This window comes from Netta rufina, assembly GCF_964035555.1.
Source record: "Netta rufina genome assembly, chromosome: 25".
Lineage (NCBI taxonomy): Eukaryota > Metazoa > Chordata > Aves > Anseriformes > Anatidae > Netta > Netta rufina.
This window is the reverse complement of record NC_140149.1, coordinates 3865068-3886180: the sequence shown is the minus strand read 5'-3', so window position 1 is coordinate 3886180 and position 21113 is coordinate 3865068. Positions and strand designations below refer to the sequence as shown.

General features: G+C 41.5%; 2 protein-coding genes across 2 annotated transcripts; both read left to right on the top strand.

The window, feature by feature from the left end:
* Positions 1–183: 183 nt before the first annotated feature.
* Positions 184–9759, top strand: HOATZ (HOATZ cilia and flagella associated protein; the record flags this gene model as incomplete). The annotated part of the gene is made up of 6 exons (XM_084301625.1): positions 184–340; positions 650–688; positions 966–1051; positions 4147–4206; positions 5931–5983; positions 9699–9759. 6 exons carry the CDS (start codon positions 184–186, stop codon positions 9757–9759), a joined length of 456 nt encoding a protein of 151 aa, XP_084157751.1.
* Positions 9760–11913: 2154 nt separating this feature from the next.
* On the top strand, positions 11914–18390 carry LAYN (layilin; the record flags this gene model as incomplete). The annotated part of the gene is made up of 8 exons (XM_084301391.1): positions 11914–11980; positions 12879–12902; positions 14046–14343; positions 15647–15804; positions 16083–16121; positions 16487–16570; positions 17298–17400; positions 18036–18390. 8 exons carry the CDS (start codon positions 11914–11916, stop codon positions 18388–18390), a joined length of 1128 nt encoding a protein of 375 aa, XP_084157517.1.
* Between the last annotated feature and the right edge of the window lie 2723 nt (positions 18391–21113).

The window sequence follows — 21113 nt, the reverse complement described above, 5'->3', positions numbered from 1 at the left end:
AGAGGGGTGACGGGTACCTACCACAGCGGGTGACGGTGACAGGAACATGTCAGCAGCGTGGGCAGCACCAGGGTCCAGCTGTCCTCTCCCTTCCTTGGGGCCACGGGCCAGGAGCGGGCAGGTCAAGCTGATCACGGCCACCTGATGGAGAGGAGACACCAGGCTGCAGCCCCAAGTGGTGCCATGGGCACAGAGCCTGGGCACTGCCCCACAGCGCCCGATGGGCTCCTCGTCTTTGCTGGCTCGAGCCCAGCTGATGTGGAACATGCCCGTATCTTCTGGAACTCAGCCACGCTCCCGCCGCCGCTCGAGTCCTCTCTAGGCCCTGCCACCCTTCGATGTGAGGGAAACCTTCCCCTGAGGGGGACCTGCCCCCCCTATGGGGGAACCTTGCCCCTTTGTGGGACCCAACCCCATGAAGGACCCAGCCCCATGAGGGACCCAGCCCCATGAGGGGGCCCTGCCTGCAGCCCCCATGCCCTGGGTCTGTGCCTTTTCCAGCCCTATACACAAACACCCTGCCCCACACACCTACCCTAGGACCCCATGCTCACCGCAGGGTCCCCGAAACCTTCCTTAGGACCCCCACCCTCCCTGTACCACCACCCACCACCTTTCCAAGTGCCCTTAATGTCCTTTTTCTTTCCAGGGAGAAGTAGTGCTCTCCAGGGCCTGCTGCTCCCTCGCAGTAAGTATGGCTACTGTATGCCCCCAGCTCATGAAACCTTAGTTGCCTACATTTCTGTGAGGAATTAATTCAGAGGAATTAATAAGTCATGCCAATAAGCTGTGGGTGACAGAAGAGCCACAGCTCCTGCTTGACAGATATTTCAGCTGATACTTGCTGTCTGGGGAGCCAGACACTTTCTAAACAGCCCCACAGCCTGCTACAGTTCAGTTGCCCTCTGCAAAGGACAGTGGTAGCAGGAGCACTTGGTCATTTGCCTCTCATTTGTCCTAATTAGAAAGTGAGCAAAGCAGTGAGAAAGAGAGAATCTCCGAAGCTCAAGATGTGCAGAAAACTAAAGTAAAAGAAAAATATCTTCAGCAGGTAAAAGCCAGTAACCCCAACTCTTTTCTCATAAATATTCCCGTTCACTCTTTGTATGCCATTTGGTGGAATTCTGCAGTTTTGGAAATGCAGTTACGAACAGTAATAAAAATGGCCTGGCCCTGGCCCACAGTTAGCTTTGCATGATGCAGCCCATTTTTTGATGTTCAGCTTAAATTTATTCCCAGTTGGGAACAAGTTTGCTTGGGACAGGGCTGAAAGGAGTAGGCTGCATAGTTAATTTCTTCCTAGTAAGCACATAATGTCTGGTCTGATTTAATATCTAATAGAAGCCAATTGAGAGTTCCCAGATCCAAAAGTGGATAATTTGGGGGTGGGGAGGGGGGAAATCTACTGCTGCATGCACTTTCACACAAAAAATCCTGGCATACAGACGTTGAAGCACAGCTCACAGGTTAGGTTAATTTCTTAGTCGCCTTAGTTATTAATAGATCTCCATTACTCTGTGCCCAGCAGCAGCTAGTGCCAAGAGTTCATTGAGTGTGAGATGCGGGAAACTTGGTAGTGAGTGGTTATTAAATCAGCTTCCACAGGACTGCTTCTGCCTTGTCCTGTCACTCCGGGACAGGTTTAGGTGATATTTTTATTGGTATAATTCATGTGCTGCTTGACCAAGCCATTACAAGTTTTCTAGAAACTACTCAGCTGCAGAACAAACTAGATTTTAGCAAGTAACATCAAAATTGCATTTATAGATGACACTGCCTTTCCAAATGAAGGTGCAACTGGGATATTGTAGAGCCTTTCAGGCTGGACTCTTCTGGGCTGCAGACTGCTGCTGAATTCAGTGGGGTTTTACATAAGCAAACATCAATCTGCCATGGCACCACCCAGTCAGCACTTTAGTTATTGGTTCCTGTAGATATTCAATATTTGTGTTCATAAAATGCACTCTCCATTTACACCAGATTGGTAGGATTCATGTTTAAAAGTTTGCTCAAGCATTAAATTGACTATGAAAAAAAGCAAAAGAAGTGACATGGTATTCAGATCTTCAATGTTCATCTCCTCCAAAACAGTGGGGTTGGACTGTATATAGAGCTTGGGGTTTCTCCTACTGCTTTGCTGTAAGATGCAGACAACAGTTGTGCTTGCTTTCAAGGCACTGATGTAGTCTGTAGATAAAAACTTTTCCTGAAGTCACCATTAATCTAAATCATGAATTGATGTTCCACATATATATCATGAGTACAATTCACATAAGTAGTGGAAACTAAAAAAACTAGTAATAAATATATGATAACTTTGTCAGCCTGACTCTGTAATGATACTATATTTTTTTAATTTTAGCAAAATGTTCCACATTTTTACTGAAAAGCCTCTAGCCTATATTCGGGAAGCAGGCCAGATGAGAGCAATCTGCAAGAGGTGCAGAAAGGCGCTGAGGTCTGCAAGTCTTTCCTGCAACTCAGCAATCCTCCTTTTCTAATTAATAACACCATAATGCATCTCATCCATTATCGTCAATTAGCCTTCTTTCTAAATTCTGGCTAAAGCCAGCAACAGTTCCCTGATTATTCCGTTCATTTTTTTTAAATTCAGTAACAATAGATGATAGCAAGGTTTTGCAGCTTTGGGCATCTGGCAGCTATACGGATGGCTGATTAATTTCAGTAAGTAAATTACTTTCTAGAACTACAGGACATGCTATAAGCCTCAAATATTCTAAGAAAACGAAAATTAATGCACTGAATGAAATAAGAATAATGTACATGTTATTATCAGGCATAGGTGTCATTTACTGTTCAAGCCCAGTTTTCAGACTTGATTTGGGCATTCTGTTCCTGCAGCATGGCCCCTAGGTGAGCAAAACCTGGAAACCCTGTTGTGTGGGTCCAGGAAGTGAATTTTGGCTCCACAGTAGAACAGGGTCAGGGTTTTTTTAGAAGGAAATGTTTACTGCATTAACACTTATTTTACAAACTGACAGATATTTTTTTATCAGAAATGCTTATTTTAATTAGCTAATTTCATCTGAAATAGGACTGAAGCACATGGCAAAATAGCTGTTGTCTTTTAGAACATTGGGCTAGTCTGCAGTTTAATTCTCACAGGCTTTACAAGGTACTTCATGATTAATAAAGATTTCAAAACTATAAATGCTGTAAATCTGAATAATCAATGTAATCCATTTAAAATAGGAACGCCTAACTTATCCGACTAGATCTGTGTATTATTACTAGATGGTTATCCACTCTGGCCACTCCTTTTGATATTGGTCTTATTTGCCTGTCTTTAGCTAGTAAGTGCTAATGCTCATTTTATCATCAGGTGTTTTGGGTGTGCTCAGCAGGGGCCTGAGGGTATTAATAGCCCTTAATGGGCATGAGCATCTTCCCTTGGGATCTTCTTCACCCATGGCAAGAGCTCATGTAAGCTCAGCCCTAGACTCTCTTTCCTGAGTTAGTGGGTAGGTATGTTTGCAGCTCTTTCTTGGTAGGGTTGTCCAACTCTTTCTTGGTAGGGTTGTCCAACTCTTCCTTGGAGTGTCTGTTTCATAATTTTTTTTACCAGGAATTTTTGAAAATGCTGTAATGTACTTTTACTCAGCTTCAATAGGAATGTCTCACTGTATCTGAAAGCTGTTCACTTCCATAAAGAACAATGTATGGGTGTGCTGAAGTGTCTGGAAATCAGAATGCTAAAAACTCTCAGTAGGAACTGAAGCATTGTTCCTTAGAAATTCATTCTTTCCTTCAACTGTATAAAGGGAAGATCTTTAACAAGTTCTGGGATGTGTGCTTTTCTTGTAGAGAGGAGAGCCTGGACCACCGATTGAAAGGAATCGTTAAATGTTAAAATTATCACTATTTTATAGCACTTCTACACAATACCAGAGACTGGCTTAATCCAAAACTGTATAGTGATGACAAGTTATCTCTGGTTGCACCTTTCAGATAAAAAAGGTTTTGTAATGAGTCATCATGCAGATGGAAGTCCTTGAATTAACCCCATCTTATAACCTCTAGATGCTCATGCTAGTTTTTAGGTTGGTAAGGATTTTCAAGTTTACCATGAAGCACAAGCTTTTTATTCATTTTTCTGAGCTCATTGTAGTAGATGTTTCTTTTCAGGCCAAGAAAAGAGAAGATATACTAGCTTTGCTGAGGAAGCAGAGAGAAGAAAGGATTGCAGTAAGTTTTTCTTCTGATTATGCTCTAGATGCATCTCAAGGTTTGTGCATCCTTACAAGATGGACAGCGTTGCAAGGACAATGATTCAATGTATGAGGGTTTATGGCGTGTTGCAAGATGTACCATTACAGCAGTCTTGCATAGCAAAAACACCTCGGTTTGAACTGATTAAGCATGAAGAAAAGTTGGCTACATTTTATGAACTGCTAAAGCAAGGAGGATCCTGTAAGCTGTGTGATCATGAAGGTGTTAGGCCAGGCAGTAGGAAGCAATAGGTGTGGAAGCTAGAAGAAGTTCAAGGCAGCTGAATCTAGTTATTATGGCTATCCACAATCTGAAAAACCTCAAGTGGCAAGATGTTGATATTATAAATATCTTACAGTGCTTGGAGATAACTGTTTCCATGCTGCTTTATGTATGGGTACATGTGTAATATAGTCAGCTGCAACATGATGGCCTTTTGCCAAGACAACAAAATAGAAGAGTCTTTGAGACCAGCTTGTGCATGGTCTTGCAAGACAAGCTATCTCAAAGGAACAACTATGAACATCAGAATTTCCACAGAAAATGAGGAGATGCTTTTGGGAGAAGCAGCTGGGAACTGAAGCTGACCTCACTGGTGGAGGCAGGTAGGAGAAAGGAAAAATGCTAGAACAACATGGGACTGAGAAATACAGCAGAAGCAGTAGCTAGTGCTGTCAGAATGGTGGTGAGGAAATGGACTTACAGATGCATTATGACAGGACTTTAGCTATTTAAATTACACCATCTTTAATACAGTTATGTTTAAGTGGCTATTTTTTTAGTTTAACTTGTCAAAAGAATCTTTATGGACTGTTCATTGTAAATGTTATTGCTTAGATTGTTTTTCCGTTGTTGTCTCAAGCTTTTTTCCACTGAAACGCTAAAACTTGGTTTAGAATAGAGCTATAAAATGGGCTGTAGGTTTGGCATGCTCTGCTCCCTAAAAAGCTTTCTTAAACTGAATTTGAGCATTAAAAGGAAGAACTCCAATTAGGGATTTTTATTATTACTATCAGTAGTGAATGCTAGATTTACTGATTTATAATGTTTTTCTGTGGCATGGACGGATGTTTATCAGGAAAAGAAGATTGAAGAATAAGAGGTCTGTATTATATTAGGCAATCCTTTTTTTCAGTTGTAATTCACAAGATACAAAGCAGAGATAGATGAGGTTTTGCCCCATATAAGGTTAAACATCTGTTCTTTTGAAGAAACTACATATCCTGATTAATACAATTTAATTACACTCGATAGAAGAGAGTAGAACTGACATTTTTAAGCTGATAAGTGTAGTGATTTGAAAAGTGACTTGGAAAACAAGATTTCAAAGGATACTTCCAGAAATGACGTGTTCATTTTGGACATAAAAGCATTCTTTTTTTCATTTAAGCTTTTAAACTGGTAAATATTTAATATTTGCTTTTCTCAAAGTTCATTAAAATGCTGACCCAAGTATATCTGCTTTATCCAAATTCCATGCATTAAAGCTAGGCCTGAAACAGAACACGAGACTCTGTTCTTCTTATACAATAACTCATACAAATTTTTTATTCCTGATTACTCAGGTACCATATTAGCACATAAAAACCGCCCATACTATTGCTAGAATAATCTTTCAGTGTTTGTATACAGCTGTCTTCCGGGATAAGCAGTAAGTTTAGGATGAGCTAGTGATAATCATTGAGTCTTTTTCTTTCTAGAAAGAACTGATTTCTCGTCCACATAAACCGAAGATCAAAGCTGATGAAGTAAGGTAATGAAAATACTCAAAAATAAGTTTTCCTCTGTCTAAATAGTCAGGATCTATCTGGGGAGAAAAGATGCTCTGTTTTAATTACTCTTATTATTTTGAAAATAAGTTTGTTTTATCCTGTATTAATACCTATTATGAAAATTAGAAAAGGCAAGGCTGAACGGCCGACTACTGCTATTGTTCTGTACTTCTTTACTCTCTATGTGTTCCATTTATTTTTAGATAGGGGTTGAGGAAGGAAGTGGAAGCTCAGACATTTTTTTTTTTTTTTTTAAAGTCATGAAGAGTTCAATTTTGCTATTCTGGTTCAATTGCAGAAGTCAGGAAAAAGATCAGTTGTCAGTGGCTTCTATATTTTTGAAAGGGTCAGGAAATATCATAAAGCCTGTTTATTTCCAGTGCCTATCTTGTCTGAATGAGAGAAAGCATGAGTGTGACCTTGTCAGTCGCATCACACTGTATGGATGCTTTCTTTGGTTATACTTTGCACATTTTAATAAACAAGTCTCCTTGTTTATTTCCCTGCTATAGATCCAAAGAAAGATCACCATAATAGCATGTTACATCAGCATGTCATGCTGTGGAAGATGAGTCTGGAAAGGATCTGGAACAGAGAAAGTCAGCCTTAATGCACGAATTGTTTGAGGCCAGTGATGTAGATGTGACAGTTGCTAAACCAGGTGGTGAAAGATTCTTTTAACTTCCAGTAAACATTAGGCGTGAGGTTGCTGACAGTCTGTTTATGTTAGGTCAGACAGTTTCCTTTTTGGCACTTGCCTGTGGCCTCCTGGATGATGTAAATACTGTTATTTTCCAGTGTCAAAAGCTATCTGTTAAAATAAACAGGATCCCTGCAACTGTCAGGTGGGTACTATGCAAGCAGAAACTCAAGTTTAAGGTCATCTGCTGTTACTGTTAGTCTGGGAGTGAGAAGGATTGGAAAACTGCCCCAGCAGAACTACAACAGCATGTTTTGTCTACTGCCAGTGTTGCAGTTGCTTCCCCTTTATGTTGCCTTCATAAAAGGGATCTCTGTTTCAGATTAAAGGGTGGTTTAACTGGTCTTAACAAGTTGCTTCTCAGTTTCAGAAGGGCAGGGTTAGTGGTTTGCTTTTTCCACTACTGGCTAGTTGATTCTTTTCACATTTATCACTAATACTTTCTGCTCTGAATTCTGAAGCTGAGGCAGTTACTTTTGCTTTCACTGTCCCATCCATAGTTGGGTCAGTCAGGTGGGACCTGTGAAGTCAGTTTTAAATATGCATTTGGGTCTCGTACAGTGGTAAGTATTTAAAAAGTGTAGCTTTTTTTTTTTTTTTTTTTTTTAAGAAGTTGCTCTTTGTTCTTAAAACCATCTCATCTTTGAAAATGCTGACAAGGTACCTCACAGCCCTTGATTTAGCAATTTCTTCCTTTTAATGAATGGCATTTATATAATATAAGTGAGGCCATTTTTCTCGCACTGGCACCAGTTAAAGCAAGGTGGTGTCATTGAACGTCCACAACTTAAAGGCTAAGCAATGAATCTGCAGCTTAGATCTTCCTTCCAACTTACCATATGGATATGAAAGCCGAGAAACGACTGTCAGCAATTCATTTTGAAAGCAAATGCCTCAGGAAAACACTGGGCATTAGACAGAATTAATTTTTAGCAAGACTATTACCTCTGGAGCTAGCTATAAAGGAAAAATAGAAGTATCTGGAACAGGTGAAAAGGCTGAAGGTCAATGTCTGCTGAGGTGAGCAGCTGTGGGAGTAGGCATAAGGAAACGTCCACACAAATCTTCCAACCATCATAGGATACGTACTAAAAGGCAAAGCTGTCTTGAACCTGTGCCAAGGACAGCTGTTGGAGCTCTTTACCTAAGCAATACTTGTTTGTACGGGTGTAGGGTTGAGGTTCACGTTTTAGATAGAAGCTTATGGCCTGTGAAGAAAGCTACTCTGGCTTATTATCCTGTTATATCTTTTTTTCATTTAAACGTTTTAATGTTTGGAAAGTAAGTATCACTATTTACTGAAGCAAAGTCACCCAGAGCACAGGGTATTGATTATTGCTGTATTTAATTAGAATAATTGTGTTTTTGTAATGGTCTGTTAGCACTCATTACTGGGAAATATGATCATACCAATTTTACTAATGTCTTGTAAGAGATTTATAGCCTGTATTGACCAGGATGATTCCTGTTTCCAGAGGCAACTCAATGAATAGCTGAGAAAATATGATTTCTAAAAGAGCTACATTTGTCAAAATGTTTCACAGAAAATGGACTCTTCCTGTTTGTTTCTTCCTTCAGTAGCTTCTCTTTTGTAATTTCTCGTCCCATTCCTGATTTCAGCGGGCTCGTGATTTGTGCATGTGTTTTCATAGACCTTCACTTTCCAAGTGTTTAAAAATAGAAATACTGATTTCTTCTTTTCTAGTGTTCAGGGGAAATTGCCTAAATCATTCAGTGGTTTGGCTCTTTTGGCTTTGTTTAACTAGCAGCTTGGGGATTTTGTACTGAATTTGTGTTGCTTGAAATGTACAATTTAATTAGTCCTCTCAAGTGGATACAGGTCTATCAATGGAAAGTTGTATGTACTGATAAAAAGAAGAAAAAATCCATGGAGAAAGGCATTAAGCTAGTATAAGGCACCTCTATACTGACACATATATAACTGCAACCCTATTTCGAATAATATTGGAATTGTTTTAAAAAGAAATCCCAGTAAACTATATATCTGTAGCGATAAACTCACGTAAATGTAATGTGTGTTGAAAGCTTTTAATCCAACCTGAATATAGAAAGTACTGAGGGCTGCAAAGTGAGGCTGTGATATTCTTAGCCCTGTATTTATAGTCTTCTGTGAGCATGTCTGACAAGTCACATTTGGTATTGTTTTGGTGTAGGTCAGAGAAGGTTTTGCCTGCTGTGGTCCTCCAGCTCAGATTCAGGGTGCTATGCCATTGTAGGTGTTTGGGAAGATGTGATCATTCAGGTTCAACTGCACTGATTTGTACAATGAAGGAAGCAGAATTGCTTAGAGTAGGCTGTTCCCGTTGCCTTTGTACATCAACTGTCTATTTCCCCTTGGTCTAGACTTGATTCTTTTCCTGCCTATGAGAAACGAGTAGTATGTGCCTCACCACTTATTTAAGTGTGTGGCAAAACCTCAGCTTCTTGCTAGCTAATTTCCTCTTAGTTCCTCTTTTTTTTCCCATCAGTGTTTGGGAACTCCTCTCACCACCAGTACTGTCAAACTTTTGGCTGTCAAGTTCCATCAAAGCTGTGAAATCTTCAGAGCAGTCTGCTCCATGTGAGGCTTGGGTACTGTTTTCTTGTGCTTACAATTTTAATAGAACTCCTCAGTTTGACAAGAAAAAAATCAGAATGGGATATGAATCCTGTGCAGTAGTGGACCTGACAGAATGTGGTTTTCCTGTTAGCTTGATTTTTCTTAATAGACTTCTCTGTAACTTTTGGTATTTATATGGGTATTCCTTTGTGTGGATTCTCCGAACTTGTGTTCTGTAAATCTATTTTCTACATGTAGTTAGGCATTTACAAGGCATCCCTCTTTAGGGATACACATATAAGGATGTGATATTATGACACAGAATGGGTTAAAGAGCTCTGCACCCTGGCAGCTGTCTTGCACTATTCCTTGTTGTACATTAGCTGCACTTTCCTCATCAACAGATTACTTTCTGACAAGGTTCTGTTATTTCCAGCAGGCAGAAGGTGTTTGAAGCAGACCATCAGGATCAAGAAGCGGTGAAGGCCCTCAAATAGTTCAGCTAAACTCTGATGAAGACAATGAAAAGTTTCTCTGTTCCAGGAAAAAAAAAAAAAAAGTAATTGTTATCAAAACTGTGCTGCTCTGGACTTTGATAAATGTACGTTTCTAATTTGACTACATTTCTAGTTGCTCATACTGAGACATAACATGATGGACAAAGGCTGTGATAGGCTTGCAGCAACCTATCCATCATTTTCTTTGTTTTGCTGAAGTTGAAATAAATACTTAATTGCTTTACTTACTAAACTGTTAGGTCCTAATTTGATGGTAGTGGCTTGGGAAGTGCTGTTTGTCCTCACATTTTTCTGTTGTCTTGGCACTACAGCAGTAAACAATGTATGCGAGTAGCTGTTTGTCAATCTTGTCCAAGTCCTTGTCCAAGCTGCTGCCTAAGGTAATTCAAAGGGATGGCATAACAAACATCTAGTAAATTGTTTTCCATGGACTAGAGTGGTCCTGGGATTTTTGACTTGTGAGCTTTGAAGTCTCATGTACTTTACTGGTCAGCATTCAAATAGTACACTTCTATGATCTGAAGGGTTGTTATATTGAATATATTCATTTTGTGTGCTCAATTCTCCAAAATTATAAATGGAGAGCAAGTGTTTTACCTTTGTGAAATTGCTCTTTAAAAGTACAAAAGAGGTCAAAAGGAAGAGTCTGTGGCTAGTAACAGTGTTAGGATTATACAATAAACACAGCAAGCTTTGTTATCAAGTGTCTGTAGTGTTCGAGTGGTTGGAGTTGACCTCTTTTAAGAAAAAGATCAACAAGGCTTCTGTCAGCTACTGCACTTTCCTGCTGAAAAGAGCGAGGGCTTTGGTAATCACTTTGGGGTTCTGTGGTACTGTGTTCACCAGTTCTGCTCTTGATGTGGGACAGACTAGAAGAAACTAATGCCATGTGGCAGAATACTTACCATTAATTCAAGAAAAAATGTTTATAATGCTGCCACTACTTGTCATGCATATATATCAATGTTTGTTTGTTTGTTTTCCTTCAGAGCCATTACAGAAATGTTTTCCAATGAATTTAGTATGCATATATGCTAGAAAAAGGATAGACTTCTAAAATGATGAGCCAGGGGGCTTAAGCTTTGTTATGCCAATACCTGCAGCTGTAAAGAGTTTGTTTAGTCTCCAGGAACACTAATTATTTCTGAGTACGTTGCTTATTTTCTGTGAAACAAGAAAAAGCTCTCTAAACAGGATGTCCTTTGTGCTAAGCATTCTTTAAAGACCTCATGCACTGGCAGAGCTTTAAGATGATGAAGCTTTGGCTGGTAAAGGTGTGAATTCAGTCTTAAACCCAGGCTACTGCCAGTTGAGCTGTTCAGTTCTTCCATGTAAATTGGGGAAGAATTGCTCCTATTTGTAAAGTTGCTAAAGTGCTTAAGTATTTACTAAACTATGCTTGTAATCACCAAGGATTTTGGAATTGCAAAAAGTATGCCCTGGATAACCACTGCTCTGTTTCAGAGGCATGACAGACTGCAAAGCCATGGCCTCAGTTCATATCCAGGAACTTTCCGAGTCCTGGTGACCTGGAGGGGGAATATCTGCATGGCTTTTTGAAGGACCTTTTTCTGTTTAAGGTACTCATTCCAGAAATCGTTTCTCCAACTGTATTGTGAAGAGTTGGTATAGGTTTGAATTGTTATAAAACGATTAAATTCTTAAATTATTGACATCAGTGTCTGAGTGGAATCTGTAGCCCCTGGAGCTCCTGTTTGGTGTCTCCTTGCTGCTCTCCCCCTTCCCGCAGCCTGCAGAAGGCTCCGAGCACAACTTCAGCTGGAGACAGCCAGGGATGCCGGAAAGAGGCGCGCACCGGTTTCCTCGCCAGCAGGAACCAGGCGGGGGAAATGCCGGCTCAGCAGTTATTCTCCGCTGCTGGAAGCCAAGTTTTCTCCCGTTTTCGGTCTTCAGACGGTTTCTGAAAAAGCAGCCGGCGGAGGGGCTGCAGGGGGAGCTCCTGCCGCTTCCCCACTGCGGGTGGCGGTGCCAGCGCCGCGCACACCTTGCCGGGGGCCGGGCGGCTGCAAGGGGTGAACTGCGAGCCCAGGAGGAGGAGGAGGAGGAGAAGAAGGCTCCTCCCCATCCCACCCCTGCTCCAGCCGCGGCCGGGCGCTGCGGGGAGCCAGGGCGATGCTGGCGGCTGCGGCGCTGGGCTTGGCGGCGCTGGGCTGGGCGACGGGGACCCGGCTGCCCGGCGGTAAGGCTGGGGGCGACAAGGGGCAAGGGGTGACAAGGGGCAGGGGGTAACAAGGGGTAGGGGGCGGGTGGGTGCTCCCCGGCACGGAGCTTTCCCCCCCCCGAGCCGCCCGTCCTGCCCGCAGAGGGCTCCGCACTCCGGGGGTTTCCTTGCGCTGCGTCCAGGCTGCGCTGGGATGTGGGACTGCTCCTCTGCCAACTCGTCTCATCTCTCAGCAGTCATGTCTTTAGCTCGGTCGCCTCTTCTGGGATGGCAGCTCGGGGTGACCAGCAGGATTTGGGGCTGTGTTTCCCCCCCGGGTGGTGTCAGCTGCCTGCAGAGCGTGGGATTGGGGTGCTGGGGGATGCCCGAAGCCTGGCCGCTGTCAGCACTGAGATGCTCCCTTAGTCCCACGTAAAGCAACTCACACCTAGAAATATTCTTTTAAAATTCTGCCCTGTCCTTGGCTGCAGCAAGACTTCTGGGGCAGTGAGCTCTGAGGCTGGCGATGTATTTTTTCTTTCCACGAGCTCTTGCTTTTGATGTAACTGAGCCTTTCCTAGTCCTGGAGCCAGCAGGCATGGAGGCAGGTCCCGTGTTAGCAACGAGGAGGTAAGGAGAAAATGTGAGGGACACTTTTAGCACTGGTTAGGGCTGCGTATCCTAATCTGTGTTTGGAAAGTTAACCAGCAATGAAATCTGGACAGTGATCAACTGCATGAATTTTTTCCTTATTTGAAAGCAATGGCGAGTTTGGCTAATAAAACACAGATGTTCTGCCAGTTAATGGAAAAAAAAAAAAAGTGTTTGTGTATCAGAAAAGAGCCCAACTGTAGTTTGTGACACTATTTCTGGAGGCTTGCTGCAGATCTATAGTAACAATGTGCCATCTCTGCTTTCCTCCTGGCTTTCACAATAGCAGTGGATGCATCCCTCAGAAGAGGTAAGGGTTCTTGCCTTTTTCACCACGCGTGCATGAGTGTTAAATGACCAAGAGAAACACAGGTTCTGCCTAAAGATGTATTTTTAAATGCTGTTTTTGCAGTACAGCCAGCTTTAATTTCTGTATAAGATGTTAGCAGACTCTGTGAGTACTTAACTGTTTAAAAGCTCCACTTTGAAAGGTGTTGGAAGTTCCAGTCTCAGAGTAGCCATGGTAGGATGTGGAAGAGTAAAGAAAAGCCAACATAAATCCTGTGGATGGGTTTATAATGACCTGTCTGTGCATGTTCTTGAGTACATGATAAATTGCTTTTCTCTTGTAATCCCTAAACAGTTTTATTCTGTAAAAGCATGGAGGTTAGCAGATTGTGTCTGTGGTGTGTTTGAAAATAAATATTTACTAAGCAAAACAAAACTGTTTGTTTCCGTAGCCTAAATATTGGGACTCTTGTGTTGAGAAACAGAAGTGTATAATTTTTAGATTATGTATCTTCTCGCTTTGATCTTTATTTTCCGTATAATCAACATAAGACGTGCTGCTTCATGCACGAGTGTCCTTGCTGTATGACAGTACGAAACAGGCACTGGGCAGTCAGTAACATTGCAAAGCAGGGTGCTGCCTACAAATCGGACTGCCTGAATGCACCTTGATACACTGCAGTACGCTCCATGGAACTATTAGACCCCATAAGCTAAATGATTGTTAGGTCTGCATGTCTCTAATCTTAGGGGGTCTCTAATCTTAATGATTTGAAGCCCCTTTTTGGAAGGGTAGAGAGGGAGATGCATTCTTGAACTCTTGTAAAGGAAGTCTCTTTAAAAGGCTTCATAGGTCAGCTTGTTCTCTGGCATGTTACTTCTTTGTAAGGAAATCCTGGAGTCTTCAAACTGCAGAAAAGTCAGGGAAATTGAGGTGTGCAGGACATGAGCACTGTTGTGCAGCATTACCAAAACTGCTACATCCAGAAAGAAAAGTTTGAAGATACCAGTAGTCATTCAAATTACACAAGAGGCTTTTTACCTCTGTTGTATTCTCCATGTGAACAGTCAGAAAGTGCAAAGCTCAACCAAATAAAAGCAGTAGTGTCCACTTTCGGTATTAGTAGGTATGATTTCTGTAACGGGTTTCTTTCCATTTCTGCAGGACAGACAGTTTGCCGGGGTGGAACGCAGCGGCCGTGCTACAAAACGGTTTATTTTCACGATGCTTCACGCAGGGTCACCTATGAAGAAGCGCACTTTTACTGCAGAGCTGATGGTGGACACTTAGTCAGTATTGAAACAGAAGCGGAGCAAGGATTGATTCAAAAATTTATTGAGAGTCTCATGGCTTCTGATGGAGATTTTTGGATAGGGCTTAGAAGGAAAAAGGCAGAGGTAGACAACAGCACAGACTGTCAGAACCTCTATTCCTGGTCTGATGGCAGCTCATCCAAGTTCCGGTAGGTACCGGGGAGTGCGACTGACTGGGCAGCATCTTGGTCAGGGATTGTCACTCGCCTTTAGCAATTAAGAAGGGTTCTTTCAAAAGAATCAAGTGATTTTGTCCCAGCTGTCATGTATGTTCCTCCTGTAGTCACTGAAGAGTGGTTGTATCTCCAGAGAGCAGTTCATCCTATCCAGATGATTCAATAATTAATCCAAGTTTGCTGGAGCTGTCCTCACTGCTTTCACACTTTGTCACTGAACCCCAATTTGTTTAGCCTCAAGTTATGATTTAATTTCAAGCATAAGTCACCATTTCTAGAAAAAGATACTCTTAAATTCATGCATGTAAGGTCTGCCTTGGTGGTATCAAAATAGACGAGAATCTGCTCTAAATATTGATGGGTTGAGGAAAGCCTTGGCAATAAGGTGCCAGCTCCACAGTGAACTTCAGGCTCAAGAATTTTGCCTGGTAGATGTTTACTATCAAACCCGTAATTAGTCTTGGAAAAACAAACTAACGTACCTATACAACGTTCACTAATCATTGTGAATTTCATGCTGTATTTAGTCATTGAACCATGGATTTAATGAAGTAACCCAAATGTTATTAAATATTTTATAGCAACTTGTCGCCTAACTGCTATGGGAACCCATAAGAGATGTTAGTTGCGGTGGGCAGAACTGAATAAAACTGAATAACTGAGCCAAAGAGAAGATGAGTTTTCTTGAGAGGGAGAAGTAGGGTGGTGGTAGGGTTGTGTTGGGAGGAAAGGGAGTACAGGGATATGATGATTGAATACTTGGCATATCTGGAAGTATTTCTACGTTATAGGATCAGCTTCCAAGAAGTGCTTGGCATGCAGAATATTGCTTGTTCCAAAATTAGTGGGTATTGAACATTTTTCAAAATCAGGATATATCATCTTAGAAGTGCTTCTTAGAGATGCATAAAATGCCTTTTCAGTAATGATTATATTATAGAGTGTTAGATAGTGAAGCCTACTTCCTACATCCCATGTGGAAAGGCCTTCCAAGTTTTCCAGTGGTGAAGTTTCTTACAACCTATCTTTAAAAAAATCTTCATTTTATGTTAGCAGTTTCCTAGTTTTAGGTAAGATTCTGTCTTACCTATTTCATTTTCTTATTAACTGCATGTCAGTTTTGTAGGCATTGGGCACTGATGCCAGAAAGTAAAATTATTTTGACAGTGTGCACTGAAAGTCAAAGTTCTGAGTTTTCCTCAGCCTCGCAGGGCTTCTGCAGTATCATGGAAAGAGACTTCAGGTCTTACTTGATATGTTTGTTGTGTTTTCTTAGGAACTGGTATGTAGATGAGCCATCCTGTGGGAGTGAAATCTGTGTTGTGATGTACCACCAGCCATCTGCCCCACCAGGTGTTGGAGGTCCTTACATGTTTCAATGGAATGACGACAGATGCAACATGAAAAATAACTTCATTTGCAAATATTCTCTTGGTAATGAGTCATTCTGTTTTAAAAAACAACCTGCTCCCAGTTCCCAAGAGGAGGTATGAGGAGATTACGGTATCGATGTAAAAACAATCTCAGTATCTAATATCTGTAGGTACTTGCCTTGTGACTTATGAATTCTGAGATTTTTATAAAATATTTGAGATTTCAAATGGAGCCCGAGAGGGAGAGAACATAAAAAGGGTGCTTGCTTGGACAATATTCTGTACACTTGGTCTCCCTACTCAAACTTACAAGAAACTTATCTTTTTTTTTTCTTCTAGAGAAGCCAACAACTGCTCCAATTGAGAACTCTCCAAGAGGTCAGTTACAGATACTTGCTTAGGGCTTTTTTTTAACACTGTACTAACTTTGAGTAGAAATCCTTCGTTAACGTTCATTGTCAAGGACCCTCACGGACTGCATGCCCCATGAGCAAGAGGCATCCTTGTGGTTTGCATGTCCCTCCAACCGTTCTGTAACCCAGCCTGCAGAAGCGTGGTCCTGCTGTTGCTGCAGTACCTGGGGCTACTGGACACGCTGCAGAAAGCTCAGCAGAAGGGCACCAGTAGACCTTACACCTCTTGGCAGCTGGCAGTCTCTCCCATCCTCTCTCACCCTCATCTTTTATGTTTCTTAAGCACTTGCAAATAACACCTGCAATATTAACTAAGACGCTTCTTTCCAGATGTCACAACAGAGCCTTTCAATGCACTATTCCCAGAAGAACACCATAAGCAAGATGCTAATGTAACAGTTAAAGAAGCCAAAGGTATGCTGCTCATTCAACACCTGGCCTGGCCTCTCTCTATCTCTGCAGGCCCACATCTCACGTGTGGCTGCGAACGCTCAGCACTTCAGTTTGAAGTGTTTGACCTTAAATGTAGAAGCCTGAATTTAGGCAACTGCATCTCAAGGGGGAACGGGACACCTTCCTGCAGCTCTCTTCCAGTACAAACCTTCAATGATTGCTTTCACTACCAAAATGTTCCCAGTCTACAGCAAAGTACCTAAGGTCTGAAAAAGATACTTTAAATTTATTGAATCACTCTTGAAGGTCAGAATTGTTAATATTTTTGTTAGTAAGCTTAATATTATCTATTAAAAACTTCCTATTCGTTCTTGCCGTGCTGACTTTCCCCTCCAAATTGACAGATCATAACACTCCAGTCTCTGGAAACTTCTGCTTTGTAAGTTTTCAGAAGACAGCATATCCCTAACTTGCACTGCTGTTGCCTTGTCACAGTGAGACAGAATAAGGGTTAGTTTCTCATCATGTGGTTTTGAGCTTATTTTATTTTAACCTGTGTTACGAGATGATCAGTCTATTGGAGTTGCTGGCTTTGCAAGGGTGTGGAAAGTGCTAGATTATGAACAAGACTAGAAAGCCATTGAGGTGTGATGGTGCTGCCTTGTATAATTTAATTTTTCTATGTAGTTCTGTGTGTGTGAAATGCAACTAGAAGTGAATAAAAGCTGGAATCTCATTTTTACCCCAGAACCTGTTCAGAGTCTTGCCTACATCCTCATTCCCAGCATTCCTGTGCTGCTTCTCCTGATGGTCATTACAGCCATCTTCTGTTTTTGGATTTTTGCAAAGAGGCAAGTGACATTGTTCTGTAGTAAGTGAACCTGTGATATCTTGTCCTGGCAATAATTTTACAGCTAGCTACAGACTTCTGTCAGATGCTCTGGAGCTGACTGCTTTCAGTCAAAAAAAAAAAAAAAAAAAAAAAAAAAGTAGCATGGATTCTCCAGGCCAAGTTACTTATGAATAACATTTTAGATTAAAAAAAAAAGTGTTATTTTATTCTATTCACAGATAGTAATTAGGGAATAATGTAAATGCTAACCCTTCAAAATCACTTTGCTTTAAGCTTCTTTAATAAAGAAGAGATCTGAAATACCAGAAGATCCCCTTCAAAAGTGAAAACCTAATAGAAATAGGAGGATGTGTGTGGTTGGAGCAAATAATATTGATCAATTTCTTCTTGCTTTCCCTGGGTGCATAGTCCCTTTGGTGGGGATGGTGGTTGTGGTGTTGGGGGTGTCAGCCTTGAGCTCTCAGTGTGCCACTAACCTGGAACTCTAGTAACGAATGTCATCCTGAGTCCAGGCTCTGAATGTCAGCTTTCCTGAAGGGTCATCTTTAGATTATTTTAAGAGAGGTGTGGTATAGTTTTGTTTGCCTCTGTAAAAGAACATGTTAGACTTGTCCTCTTTTCTCTATCCCTCAGGAGAAGGGAACAAATGGAAGCAAGCCCCAAGGAGGAAGATGCCTGGCTCTCTAACCACAGGAGGAACAGTCCAAATCTGGAGATTTACAAAGTAATCAAGAAGCAATCTGAAGCAGATCTGGCTGGAACCAGGCCTGACATTAAGAACTCTTCCTTCCGCACACAAGAAGAGAAGGTGCTCGACAGCCTCTCCAGGGATTATGATGATGTGGCAATGAACACGTCGAGTGGCTTTGTGACGTTGGCTAGTACTGAAAGTGGCTTTGTGACCAATGATATCTATGAACTGTGTGGAGATCGTGTGGGGAGGAGCAAGGAATCAGCCTGGGTGGAGAATGAGATTTATGGATATTAAGGAAACGGACAAAAGAGCCTGAGATGTGGATGACAAAGTGAATGTCAACACAAGTTAACCTGCCCTCCCCATGCACTTGTTTGAGAGATAGCATATGGGAGGTACGCAGATTTTGCACCATCCCTGTATTCTTCTTTTTATCTGGAAGAATATGGGTTTTAAAGATCCAAACTGGAAAGTATTTATATATCTTGCTCTGCATCAACCCCCCATTTTGCCCCAGCAGTAGCTCCAGTCTTGATACTTCTTGCACTCCAAAGAAGAAAGTATTAATGTCCTTGAAATTAAAGAACAATACAAAATACCTATTTATTTAAACTGACCCGCACATCTTCAGAGGCACTGAAAGTCAAAAGTCAATCACTGGGCACACCTTGCTTTTTTCCTAGGTGTCCTAAAGGGAGCTGCTGTGGTTGCAGGGTGGTCATTCTTCCTATGCCAGCCTGTCCCAGCTGCGTGGCTTCCATATGACCCTGGCAGGCACTTCACTAGGGGAGTACTGTGGTTTCTACTGCTTTTCCTCCTAGTTCTTACTGCCAAGGTAGCGTGTATGAGTCATAGCACAGAACTGTGTTACTTGCACCTTTAAGTTGGTTTTTAAAGAATCTCAGTAAGTGCAAGGCTAAGTTGTCCCCTCACTTAATCTTTCTGGAAGAAGGAATTGCCAAGCAAGCAACAGGGGACTTCACTCCAAAGCTCAAGGAAGAGCGTGGAGTACTCCAAAGCTTTCTGGTCTTGGAAATTGTTATTGGAAACTACTGCAGTCTACTTAGCTGTCTAGAGATGTGCTAATCTGACCTAAGTGACAAATAGCAGTTCCTTTCTTGTAAAAGGAATAGCCAGTTGGAGGGTTTTTTGCTGCCTTGGGCCTGAGACCTATACTGAGTTCCCCAAAGACTGACATCCTGGTGTTAGTCTCCATACAAATAGTTTTTCAAGAGGTAGGTGAACACGGAACTGGATTAAAAGTAGTATTTTTGATAGGCAAACTACAGTATTGTGCTAATCAGTTATAATAAACTCTTGTCTATTTACAGGGGCTTAATGTATTCCAGTATGTAGATTAAAAAAGTATCAAGGGGAAGTACTGAGGAGATGGTTCATGAAATTTCCACATGAAGTGGGAGAAGAAATGGTATTTTAACGTAGTTTTAAAGGCATTATTTTGAACCCAAATTAGGTATCTACATGTATTTTCCACACATTTGAAGGAGTAGAAATGAATGATAAGATGCTATAGCTGTCATAACTAAATATAAACTCAGGTGCAATGAGAATTTTCCTGAAAAAAGTTCAAAAATTTCCAAAGATTCATTTTCAGTGCATTAGGAAGAGGACACAGCAGCATCTCCCATACAGGCTTTTAATTTGTGATGCCACGTAGTAAAGAGCATCACAGTATATGTTCGAGAAGAAAGACTGAATGGGGGCTCAGAAGCAGTGCTGACAACCTGGGGTCATAATTAACTTGTTTTTGTTGAGGTCTTTCTGACGTGTTTTGTTCACGAGACACGATCAGATCAATGTTTGTGTCTCAGAAGTAAGGCCTTATTACAACAATCTCTATAGGAACTTGCAGCGAACTCCTGTGGCAAAGTCATTTGTCAGTGCAGTGAAGTAGCAGAGGAGTTTGGATAAAAACATAAATTCAACTCAATGTATTGAGCTGAATATATTCAAGGCAAAATCCCATGTGCTGCTGGATATGGCCTTTCTTTAGCTGAATACAACTGTAAAAGTTAGCTTGTGGGAAGCTGGAAGTATGTGTAAATTTCAAGGTTTTTGGAAAGAATGGGAAGGAAATTGAGATGTATCAAATGAGCACACTAGTTGCATAAAGGACTATTTTCTGTAAGATGTTTGATGTTGGTATGAGGCTTGCAAAACTGAAAATACACTAAGACTGCCCCACTGAAACAAAAAGGCACGGTCCATTCCTCTGCTCCCCAGTTGCTCCAGGCTATAGACAGGCAACACAGTGTTGTTTTGCTCTTCTGCTTTTTAAAGAGGTTTGTCCTTACCTGAACACACAGGTGCTAAATGAATGTGTGGGATTTGGAGCACAAGTTCTGCAGACTTTGAGGCCAAGTCAGTGGCCATGCTATACTGATAGCAGTATGGCCTCTGGATTATTATTATTTTTTAAAAGTACAAAACTAGCCTGAGTTTCTTATGTGAATTGAGTCCAGCTGTTAATACTGAAGTCAGGAATATGCTTGGAGGCTTGCGTTCAGAGCTGCACAGATTTTTGCTGGAAATCTTTGCATGCTCATAGCTGTGTGTGTAGAAAGCTTTGTGAGGTTAGGCCATTAACATTTCTGTTCTGTCTGTTCTGATGTCTCAGCTGTTTCATACATCTTTAATATATTCTGAAGGCAAATATGTTCAGCTTTGAGTAAAGCAGCTCATTTTGCTTTGTCTGCGCTTATTCTGTTTTCAATTACTCCAGCAATGGAGATGTTTCTTAACTGGTGTTTTCATTTGAGTGTATCCCATTGGACTGAGAGAGAAGTGGGAGTGTCACACAACCATGTCAAACACTGGGAAGCTGGACATCTGCATTGAAGAAAAAGCAGTTAGGACGTTCTGATGTATTTGGGGCCACTTGGATTCAGTTCTATACTGTCTCTGATCTTAGCCACCCAGTGCCTTGGTTCCATGCGGAAAATGAAAATAACAGCATTTCACAGGCTTTCAGGAATGCTTGGAATTGGAAAATTAGT